Raw genomic sequence first — 12,755 nt, 5'->3', positions numbered from 1 at the left:
CACTTTGTTCTCTTGCATTTGAATCCCATTTGGGCTGATGGAGTAACCCAGGAACTCTATTTTGTTGGTGTGGAAAATACATTTTTCCAATTTGGCGTATAGCCGATGGACTTGGAGTCTTGCTAAAACCCAACTAACATGTTTGATATGTTCTTCTAGATTTGTGGAATAGATTAAAATGTCATCTAGGTAGACAACAACACATGTGTCAAGGAGATCATGGAAAATGTCATTAATAAAGAACTGGAAAGTTGCGGGTGCGTTAGTTAAGCCGAAAGGCATAACTAGATATTCAAACAACCCATACCTAGTTCTAAAAGCGGTAAGCCACTCATCCCCCTCACGGATACGCACTAAATTGTACGCCCCTCTCAAATCTAATTTAGTAAAAATCTGAGCATGCCTGAGTCTTTCTATGAGTTCGGGAATGAGGGGGAGAGGGTATCGGTTTTTTATGGTTATTTTGTTCAATTGTCTGAAGTCAATGATAGGCCGAAGAGATTGGTCTTTGTTCCGCACAAAGAACATTCCTGCACCAGCAGGAGACACCGAAGGACGGATAAACCCTTTCTTTAGATTTTCATCTAGGTAAGTTTTTAGATGATCCAGTTCTGGTTGACAAAGTGGGTATAAATGTCCAATAGGTGGCGTGGTTCCAGGTTTCAGTTCAATAGGGCAGTCGTAGATTCTGTGTGGGGGAAGGGTATCTGCTTCCTTCTTACTGAAGACTTCAGAGAACTGCTTGTACATTTCTGGTATCAGAGTTTCTGATGTGGAGGATAAACTGTGAAAAAAAATTCTATGGCAAGTCTGTTGACAGAAATCAGAATTTAATTGAACATTTAAGGATTTCCAATTAATATCAGGTTCGTGTAGCTGTAACCAAGCTAGCCCAAGTACAATTGGGAATAATGGAGAAGTGATTACATCAAAAGTGAGATGTTCATGATGTGTTTTTAATGTAGTGACAGAGAGCGGGATGGTGTGATGTGTAATTGGCCCTGATGATATCTCAGAGCCATCAACCACACGAAGGAAAATAGGAGACAACTTTTTTATCAATGGTATTTTATTTTTAGAAACCAGAGAACTGTCAATGTAGTTTCCTTGTGCTCCTGTATCCAAGATGGCTGGAATGGTCAGTTGCTTATTTGCCCACTGTAGAGAAAGAAGTAAAGAACAATGAAGAGGGTTGTTATGCTTTGACTGGAGAGAAAGATTGGTATGGTACTTACTCTTCTTGTTCTGTGGCAAAGATGGGCAATCCTTTAAAGTATGAGATGAGGATGCGCAATACATGCAGAGGCCTCTAGTCTTCCTTCTGATACGTTCTTCAGGAGTTAGAGGTCCTCTAAAAAAACTTATATCCATTGCTTCAGCACCAGTTGAACCAGTATGAGGACTGTTAGAAGTGGGATGGTTTAGAACCTTATCCTTCTTATAAACAATTTCAGGGTATTGACGTTCAAATCTTCTTTCACGTAATCTCCTATCAATTTGCCTGCTGAGCTTCATAAGGCCTTCCAATGTTTCAGGTAACTCAGTTCGGGCTAATTCATCTTTTACTGCGTCAGAGAGTCCAAGCCTGAACTGGTTTTTTAAAGCAATGGCGTTCCACTGAGAGTCAATAGAATATTGCTTGAATTCTGTTATGTAACATTCAACAGGTTTGTTACCTTGTTTTAAGTTCCTCATCTTTTTCTCAGCAGTATACTGTAGGTTAGAATCATAGTATAATTCATCCATGATATCCAGAAAAGATGAAAAAGATGAAAGAACAGCATTATTTGTCTCAAAGAGAGTGTCTGCCCAAATGCGAGGTTCACCTCTTAAATAGCTTATCATTGTAAGGACTTTAACCCTATCATTTGGGTATGTTTTAGGTTTAAGGGTGAAATTAAGCAGACAAGCATTTTTGAATTGACGGTATAAATTCCTATCTCCATTGAAAAAATCTGGAGGGGCAATAAATGGTTCTGACAGATTGTCAGGAAGGCTCTGTTTAATAGAGACAGTGTCTTTTATTACTTTTCTTAAAGTTTCATTTTCTAATTGTAACTCTCTAAAGGCTTGACTAAGTTGGTCAACTCTTTGTGTTAAATTATAAACAATTTGAGGAAGCTCTGCTGGATCCATATTTTATGGCTTAGTTGTTATATCAGGTTCCTTGGTTATTTGAATCACAACTGCAGAGTCTAAATAAATTATTTTTGTTTCACAACTGAAGTACAGGCTATTATATCAGCATAGACTGTTTTATTCAGAGTGATTTTTATAAGTAATGGCAGCAAGTCTTTATATGGTTATATAATATCGTTATACCATATAAATATTTAGAGGCTGAAAATAAGTATTATTATTAATAACAACTTTTAACAATAATTGTGCTCAAACCCAAATGTGAGAGATAGTGTTCATTGTAATAAGCACTGAGGCATGAGAGATGTGAGACACACAGACTGCAGCTGCTGACAGGGGCGTGACCTGCTGCGAGACACAGCACACAGAGTAATGCTTGCAGCGTGGAAATCTGAACACAGACTAGTGATTGCAATTGGTGCTGTGAGACACGCTGAGTTGTAAGGAGCTGTATGGCAAGCTGAGATGTATGAAGCTGTGTGACGTCACATAAAGTCCGTTACTGTCCGGTATGAGAATGTATCAAAGGAAGTTCATAGAATTAAATAAAACATACGTTGCAATCAAAGTAATTTCTGAGAGACAAAGTCAATTTACATAAGTTCAAAAGGAAACATGAAATTTGTAATTAGCCGTTACTTAAGGCATCCAAGGTAAATTAGATTTGATACAAATACCGTAGTAGTAGTTGGTAGAATCCTCCTGTTGGAAATTAGATAGCAATTCCTGTAGAGATGTGGAGTTGAATAACTTAATACTTCTTAGAATAGCAATCTTCAGGATGAATGAGACTAGTTGTTATTAGTCCCTTTGTGACCAAACTGCAGCTGGTATTTGTAAATCCAAATGTTAAAGTAGTAGAAGTAAATCTTCTTTTGATAAGTATATAGCTTATAAGAAAGAGAGCACTGGTTTCAGCAAACAATACTCAACAACTAAGCACTTGTTTGGGGCGGGGTGATGCCTTAAGTACAGGTGAGGAAGGTGAGTTGAGGCAAAAAGTAAAAGCAGGACTGGAATCCTTACATATATATATATTGTAATCCCGGGTAATGTGGATGTCACAGTATATGACTATATATATATATATATATATATATATATTGTAATCCCGGGTAATGGAGATGTCACAGTATATGACTATATATATATATATATATATATATATATATATATATATATTGTAATCCCGGTTAATGGAGATGTCACAGTATATGACTATATATATATATATATTGTAATCCCGGTTAATGGAGATGTCACAGTATATGACTATATATATATATATATATATATATATATATATATATATATTGTAATCCCGGGTAATGGAGATGTCACAGTATAGAGAATAACGACCGGGATTAGCTCTACCGATTAGGATTAGGGCTAATTTTAGAACTAGGAAATTGATTTTCTGGTGTAAGAAGGATAAGGAAGTTAAAAGTACTCCATGGTCTGCATTCTTCTGTTTTTTTTCTCATTTCATATCTTGTTATGGTTTGTTATACAGAATTTTGTTTGTGTAAAGAGAAAAAAAAAGAAAGGGAAAAAGAGAAGAGGAAAGGCAAAAAAAGAATGATTATTTTGCTTGAAAAATGAAGTTATTATAGAAAGCTGTAAAAAGCAAAGCCTTTTTTTTCTATTTATTATTTAGTCTGTAATTATGTTTTGAGATGTATACTGCAAATGCATACTGTGCATATTTATCGTTACAGGAATAGTCTAGTCAAAATTTAACTTTCATGATTCAGACACAGCATGCAATTTTAGACACCAATCAGATAGTGCTACCCAGGTGCTGAACCAAAAATGGGCCGGCTTCTAAGCTTACGTTCAAATAAAGATACCAAGAGAACAAAGAAAAATTGATAATAGGAGTCAATCAGAAAGTTGCTTAAAATTGCATGCTCTGGGGCATATTTATCAATGTGCAATGTGCAGCGTATCATGTCCGCTGCACATCGATAAATGCCGACAGCATACGCTGTCAGCATTTATCATTGCACCAGCAGTTCTTGTAAACTGCTGGTGCAATGCCGCCCCCTGCAGATTCGCAGGGGGTGTCAATCAACCTGATCGTATTCGATCGGGTTGATTTCTGTCCGCAGGTGGAGAAGTTATGGAGCAGCGGTCGTTAGACCCCTGCTTCATAACTTCTATTTTGGCAAGTATTCAGGCTCGCCAGAAACAAGGGGCATCAAGCTCCATACATTCTTGATAAATATGCTCCTCTGTCTGAATCATTTAAAGGAACATGAAACCCAATTTTTCTCTCTCGTGATTTAGAAAGAGAATGCAATTTTAAACATCTTTCTAATTTACTTCTATTATCTAATTTGTTTTATTCTCTTGATATTCTTTGCTGAAAAGCATATCTAGATATGCTCAGTAGCTGCTGATTGGTTGCTGCACATAGAAGCCTCGTGTGATTGGCTCACCCATGTGCATTGCTTTTTCTTCAACTAAGGATATCTAAAAAATGAAGCAAAATAAATAATAGAAGTAAATTGTAATGTTTAAATTTGTATTCTCTATCTGAATCATGAAAGAAAGATTTTGGGTTTAGTGGCCCTTTAAGTTAAATTTTGACTAGACTATCTATCCCTTTTACAGGTAAATGGACATTTTCTTTGGAAGATTGGAAAAATGGAAAATAATAATAATAAAAAAAAGAGACTTTAGCTAATAAAAAAAATGAAATTTAATTTAATGTTACTGAGATTGTTTATGTAACCTGTAAATTTGTTTTCCAATTAATAATAAAAATAAACGGCTAGATTACGAGTTGTGTGTTAGGTCCTAATGCTGCTTTTTAACGCCCCCAGCGGTATTTCGAGTCTTGCAGGTACAGGTGTACCACTCACTTTTTTGGCCAGACTTGGAAATACCGCAAATCCACTTGCGTAAATTGCGTATCCTATTTTTTCAATAGGACTTGCATAGCGCCGGTATTACGAGTTTGCCAAAAAGTGAGCGGTAGACCTTCTCTTGTCAAGACTGGTACCGCATTTTAAAGTCAGTAGTTAAGAGTTTTACACTAGAATGCCGTAGCATAAAACTCTTAACTAAAGTGCTAAAAAGTACACTAGCACCCATAAACTACCTATTAACCCCTAAACCGAGGCCCTCCCGCATTGCAAACACTATAATAATTTTTTAACCCCTAATCTGCCGCTCCGGACATCGCCGCCACTACAATAAATATATTAACCCCTAAACCACCGCACTCGCGCCTCGCAAACATTAGTTAAATATAATTAACCCCTAATCTGCCGTCCCTAACATCGCCGACACCTACCTACATTTATTAACCCCTAATCTGCCGCCCCCAACATCACCGCCACTATACTAAAGTTATTAACCCCTAAATCTAACCCTAACCCCCCCTAACTTAAATATAATTAAAAGAAATCTAAATAAAAATTACTATCATTAACTAAATTATTCCTATTTAAAACTAAATACTTACCTATAAAATAAACCCTAAGCTAGTAACAATATAACTAATAATTACATTGTATCTAGCTTAGGGTTTATTTTTATTTTACAGGCAAGTTTGTATTTATTTTAACTAGGTAGAATAGTTATTAAATAGTTATTAACTATTTAATAACTACTTAGCTAAAATAAATACAAATTGGAACAGCCAATAGAATGCCAGCTCAATCCTATTGGCTTATTGGATCAGCCAATAGGATTGAACTTCAATCCTATTGGCTGATTGCATCAACCAATAGGATTTTTTCTACCTTAATTCCGATTGACTGATAGAATTCTATCAGCCAATCAGAATTGAAGGGACGCCATCTTGGATGACGTCATTTAAAGGAACCTTCATTCAGTGTTAGTCGTCGGAAGGAAGAAGATGCTCCGCGTCGGATGTCTAGAAGATGGACCTGCTCCGCGTCTGATGGATGAAGATAGAAGATGCCGTCTGGATGAAGACTTCTGCCCGTCTGGAGGACCACTTCGCCCCCGGTTGGATGAAGACTTCTCCCGGTAAGGTGATCTTCAAGGGGTTAGTGTTAGGTTTTTTTAAGGGGGTATTGGGGGGGGGGGGTTTAGACTAGGGTTGGTTGTGTGGGTGGTGGGTTTTAATGTTGGAGGGGATTTGTAATTTTTTTTACAGGTAAAAGAGCTGATTACTTTGGGGCAATGCCCTGCAAAAGGCTCTTTTAAGGGCTATTTGTAATTTAGTGTAGGGTAGGGCTTTTTTTTTTATTTTGGGGGAGGATTTTTTATTTTGTTAGGGGGATTAGATGTAATTAGTTTAAAAATCTTGTAATGTGTTTATTATTTTCTGTAATTTAGTGTTTGTTTATTTTTGTACTTTAGATAATTTTATTTAATTGTATTTAATTGTATTTAATTTAGGGAAATAATTTAATTATAGTGTAGTGTTAGGTGTTAGTGTAACTTAGGTTAGGTTTTATTTTACAGGTCAATTTGTATTTATTTTAGCTAGGTAGTTATTAAATTGTTAATAACTATTTAGTAACTATTCTACCTAGTTCAAATAAATACAAACTTGCCTGTAAAATAAAAATAAACCCTAAGCTAGATACAATGTAACTATTAGTTATATTGCAGCTAGCTTAGGGTTTATTTTACATGTAAGTATTTAGTTTTAACTAGGAATTATTTAGTTATTAATATTAAGTTTTAGTTAGATTTATTTTAATTATATTTAAGTTGGGGGGGTTAGGGTTAGGGTTAGACTTAGGTTTAGGGGTTAATAAATTTATAATAGTGGCGGCGGCGTTGGGGGCGGCAGATTAGGGGTTAATAAATAGAATGTAGGTGGCGGCGATGTTGGGGGCAGCAGATTAGAGGTTAATAAGTATAATGTAGGTGGCGGCGATGCCGGGGGCAGCAGATTAGGGGTTAATAAGTGTAAGATTAGGGGTGTTTAGACTTTTATTTCCCCATAGGAATCAATGGGGCTGCGTTAGGAGCTAAACGCTGCTTTTTTGCAGGTGTTAGACTTTTTTCAGCCGGCTCTCCCCGTTGATACCTATGGGGAAATCGTGCACGAGCACGTATAACCAGCTCACCGCTCACTTCTTGTCTGTTAACGCCGGGTTTGTAAAAACCCGTAATACCAGCGCTGTCTGTAAGTGAGCGGTGAGAGAAAACTGCTCGTTAGCACCGCGTAGCCTCTAATGCAAAACTCGTAATCTAGGTGATAGTATTTTATTCTATTTCTTATATGAATCAAAGTAATGTACTTTCATTCACACTTTACTAATATATTTAAAATGGATACATTTGCAACGTCAATATAGCTGCTGTATTTCTTTGCCTGCACTGATAGTAAATTGTGTAGTCAATGTAAGTGCGGTGGTTGAATTTCATTGGCTTGTTTCCATAGTAACAATATAATACTTGTGACGTTCAATGTTTATAAACTGAAGTTTGTTCAAATAGGAATTAGTTTGTCCACATTCTATTCTGAGGCTATCTAATATTTATCATATTGACAATCATTATATTGTATTTTCCATTTTCATTATTGTTGCATAATTATGTATGTACTTATAGTTTATGTCTGATCAAAGTTTTCATTGTAAGCCTGAATTTTTTTCCAAATGCTTTTAACCTTGGGCTGCAGTAAATATTTTTCTTAAAGGGACAGTCTACTCCAAAAATTGTATTGTTTAAAAAGATAGATAATCCCTTTATTACCCATTCCCCAATTTTAAAGTTTCCAATTTACATCTATTATAAAATTGGCTTCCTTCCCATGGTATTCTTTGTTGAAGAGATACCTAGGTAGGTGTCTGGAGCATTATATGGCAGGAAATAGTGCTGCTATCTAGTGCTCTTGCAAATGGATAACATTTTTGCAAAATTGCTGCCAAATAGTGTGCGAAAATTCGTCAGGCTCCTGAGCTTACATCCCTGCTTTTCAACAAAAGACACCAAGAAAATGAAGACAATTTGATAATAGAAGTAAATTAGAAAGTTGTTTTAAATCACATGCTCTATGTGAATCACATTGCTAGTTTAGCTTAGCATGACACACAATGCATGATATAAACTGATATATAGATCAAATGAGTTGTACAATGCATGATATAAACTGATATATAGATCAAATGAGTTGTACAATGCATGATATAAACTGATATATAGATCAAATGAGTTGTACAATGCATGATATAAACTGATATATAGATCAAATGAGTTGTACAATGCATGATATAAACTGAGTTGTACAATGCATGATATAAACTGATATATAGATCAAATGAGTTGTACATTGCATGATATAAACTGAGTTGTACAATGCATGATATAAACTGAGTTGTACAATGCATGATATAAACTGAGTTGTACAATGCATGATATAAACTGAGTTGTACAATGCATGATATAAACTGATATATAGATCAAATGAGTTGTACATTGCATGATATAAACTGAGTTGTACAATGCATGATATAAACTGAGTTGTACAATGCATGATATAAACTGAGTTGTACAATGCATGATATAAACTGAGTTGTACAATGCATGATATAAACTGAGTTGTACAATGCATGATATAAACTGAGTTGTACAATGCATGATATGTATAAACTGAGTTGGATTGATAGCCACTTAACATCTGACAGGAACAGGGGTTCAGATGAAAGACAAATTTTCTTTTTTTTAAGATTGATAAAATGCACTGGGTCTTTATCAGACCAAGGTAGGGATCCATGTGAAAATGTTACATTATTATTGCAAGTGAATTTTCATGTGTTTTACATAAAGGTGTCCATAATCTACTAATGGATAGGTGATATGTTGGACGAGGGTACAGGTAAAGAAATGAAACACACTAATAACCTCATTTCTAGGGTACAGGTAAAGAAATGAAACACGCTAATAACCTCATTTCTAGGGTACAGGTAAAGAAATGAAACACGCTAATAACCTCATTTCTAGGGTACAGGTAAAGAAATGAAACACACTAATAACCTCATTTCTAGGGTACAGGTAAAGAAATGAAACACGCTAATAACCTCATTTCTAGGGTACAGGTAAAGAAATGAAACACGCTAATAACCTCATTTCTAGGGTACAGGTAAAGAAATGAAACACGCTAATAACCTCATTTCTAGGGTACAGGTAAAGAAATGAAACACGCTAATAACCTCATTTCTAGGGTACAGGTAAAGAAATGAAACACGCTAATAACCTCATTTCTAGGGTACAGGTAAAGAAATGAAACACGCTAATAACCTCATTTCTAGGGTACAGGTAAAGAAATGAAACACGCTAATAACCTCATTTCTAGGGTACAGGTAAAGAAATGAAACACACTAATAACCTCATTTCTACGGTACAGGTAAAGAAATGAAACACGCTAATAACCTCATTTCTAGGGTACAGGTAAAGAAATGAAACACGCTAATAACCTCATTTCTAGGGTACAGGTAAAGAAATGAAACACGCTAATAACCTCATTTCTAGGGTACAGGTAAAGAAATGAAACACGCTAATAACCTCATTTCTAGGGTACAGGTAAAGAAATGAAACACGCTAATAACCTCATTTCTAGGTTACAGGTAAAGAAATGAAACACGCTAATAACCTAATTTCTAGGGTACAGGTAAAGAAATGAAACACGCTAATAACCTAATTTCTAGGGTACAGGTAAAGAAATGAAACACGCTAATAACCTAATTTCTAGGGTACAGGTAAAGAAATGAAACACGCTAATAACCTAATTTCTAGGGTACAGGTAAAGAAATGAAACACGCTAATAACCTCATTTCTAGGGTACAGGTAAAGAAATGAAACACGCTAATAACCTCATTTCTAGGGTACAGGTAAAGAAATGAAACACGCTAATAACCTCATTTCTAGGGTACAGGTAAAGAAATGAAACACGCTAATAACCTCATTTCTAGGGTACAGGTAAAGAAATGAAACACGCTAATAACCTCATTTCTAGGGTACAGGTAAAGAAATGAAACACGCTAATAACCTCATTTCTAGGGTACAGGTAAAGAAATGAAACACGCTAATAACCTCATTTCTAGGGTACAGGTAAAGAAATGAAACTCGCTAATAACCTCATTTCTAGGGTACAGGTAAAGAAATGAAACACGCTAATAACCTCATTTCTAGGGTACAGGTAAAGAAATGAAACTCGCTAATAACCTCATTTCTAGGGTACAGGTAAAGAAATGAAACACGCTAATAACCTCATTTCTAGGGTACAGGTAAAGAAATGAAACACGCTAATAACCTCATTTCTAGGGTACAGGTAAAGAAATGAAACACGCTAATAACCTCATTTCTAGGGTACAGGTAAAGAAATGAAACACGCTAATAACCTCATTTCTAGGGTACAGGTAAAGAAATGAAACACGCTAATAACCTCATTTCTAGGGTACAGGTAAAGAAATGAAACACGCTAATAACCTCATTTCTAGGGTACAGGTAAAGAAATTAAACACGCTAATAACCTCATTTCTAGGGTACAGGTAAAGAAATGAAACACGCTAATAACCTCATTTCTAGGGTACAGGTAAAGAAATGAAACACGCTAATAACCTCATTTCTAGGGTACAGGTAAAGAAATGAAACACGCTAATAACCTCATTTCTAGGTTACAGGTAAAGAAATGAAACACGCTAATAACCTCATTTCTAGGGTACGGGTAAAGAAATGAAACACGCTAATAACCTCATTTCTAGGTTACAGGTAAAGAAATGAAACACGCTAATAACCTCATTTCTAGGGTACAAGTAAAGAAATGAAACACGCTAATAACCTCATTTCTAGGGTACAGGTAAAGAAATGAAACACGCTAATAACCTCATTTCTAGGGTACAGGTAAAGAAATGAAACACGCTAATAACCTCATTTCTAGGGTACAGGTAAAGAAATGAAACACGCTAATAACCTCATTTCTAGGGTACAGGTAAAGAAATGAAACACGCTAATAACCTCATTTCTAGGGTACAGGTAAAGAAATGAAACACGCTAATAACCTCATTTCTAGGGTACAGGTAAAGAAATGAAACACGCTAATAACCTCATTTCTAGGGTACAGGTAAAGAAATGAAACACGCTAATAACCTCATTTCTAGGGTACAGGTAAAGAAATGAAACACGCTAATAACCTCATTTCTAGGGTACAGGTAAAGAAATGAAACACGCTAATAACCTCATTTCTAGGGTACAGGTAAAGAAATGAAACACGCTAATAACCTCATTTCTAGGGTACAGGTAAAGAAATGAAACACACTAATAACCTCATTTCTAGGGTACAGGTAAAGAAATGAAACACGCTAATAACCTCATTTCTAGGGTGTCTTGGGGTTTCTGAGACCCTAACCTTTAGTATTGTAATGTTTAGTAAATATTTCATGTGGATAGACCTTGCTTTTAGCTGGTGACCCATTAGATCTTTGTGATTTGAATTATTTGTTGTCACATACCTTGGGTCATCATATGGGAGAGTCTTTATTTTGGTCTGTACTCTATACCGTCTATATGGTGTCGTAGAAGCTCCAATATACGCAGATTATTTTTTTTTATCCAGGAGTCAATGAGACACCCAGTGTATATAGTGGTTTAATCTAACAATCTGCATTGTATGTTTTTAATTACAGGTCATACTCCCTCAGTGATGCTTTGTTGTCCGGATTACTGGACATTCTGTTGTTTGTAGCTACTGTCATATATTGTGCATCAGGTTCAACTCTTGAATAATGGTAGATTAGAGGTAAATTATTTTGTGAGTCCATGAGACACTCTAATAGTGTTTTTATTGTGGGGTAATGATGTCACCCATTTGGTAAACATCAAGCATATCTCATATTTGTCTGCATATTCAGGGTTCCACACTTTTCCTAGTGAATACGTAGAGACGAGTATGTGTGGGGTTGCATGCATTTCTGTCTCACTGAAGCTATACAATCTAGATTCAATAAGACTGTAATGACACGCTGCAGTGTCGGCAGTTTCTAAAATGTCTACCTAAATTTAAGCAGCTAATTCATTAAAAAATGGAATATATCTTAAATGCAAAATCTAAAATTATGGACACAGTTTTTCTCTTATTTGATAGTAGCTGTATAAATGCTTCCTCTGAGACTACATACCATTAGTTGTTACCTCAGTAATAAATGAATTGTTCAGGGATTCAGGTTCCATTTGATCAAGCTTCTTGTAACACACTAGGCTGGCAAGGTAATGTAGGACCAGGGTCCGTGCCCATATGGGCACAGCAGGGCACTGTGAGGATCCTCTGTGCAAAATATTCATCACAAAAACAGTCTCTAGAAGGCCGATAACCAACAGTGCTAGACAAAGAGAGAAATAGATACCTGGGAAATGGTAGACAAGAAAATAAGATTAATGCATCCATTCCTAATTAAATGCAAATTAAGACTTATTCCTTACACATATACACTGAACAAAGCTCACTATTCCAAACCCCTAGATAGTGCTGTGTGAAAACATAGGGCCTCATTTAAGAAGCTGTCAACTGCAGGTTCGCTGGCCATCGTATGGCACACCTGGATCTTGCTTTATAAAGCACCCAAACCTATTAAAAATGATAGGACATTCATGATTTCAAGTATGCCAGCAGTCATCATTCACATTAA

The 12,755-nt window shown here is 35.8% G+C and overlaps 1 protein-coding gene across 1 annotated transcript in view; it reads right to left on the bottom strand.

Moving 5' to 3' along the window:
• LOC128657560 (5-hydroxytryptamine receptor 3A-like) overlaps positions 1-12,755 on the bottom strand; it is a 41,888-nt gene that overhangs the window by 13,012 nt on the left and 16,121 nt on the right. The window contains exon 3 of the mRNA XM_053711937.1: positions 12,249-12,473. Coding sequence (XP_053567912.1) covers positions 12,249-12,473 — 225 coding nt within the window. The remainder of the gene's footprint in view (positions 1-12,248; positions 12,474-12,755) is intronic.

This window comes from Bombina bombina, chromosome 4 (assembly GCF_027579735.1).
Source record: "Bombina bombina isolate aBomBom1 chromosome 4, aBomBom1.pri, whole genome shotgun sequence".
Lineage (NCBI taxonomy): Eukaryota > Metazoa > Chordata > Amphibia > Anura > Bombinatoridae > Bombina > Bombina bombina.
This window is presented reverse-complemented; position numbering and strand designations above follow the sequence as displayed.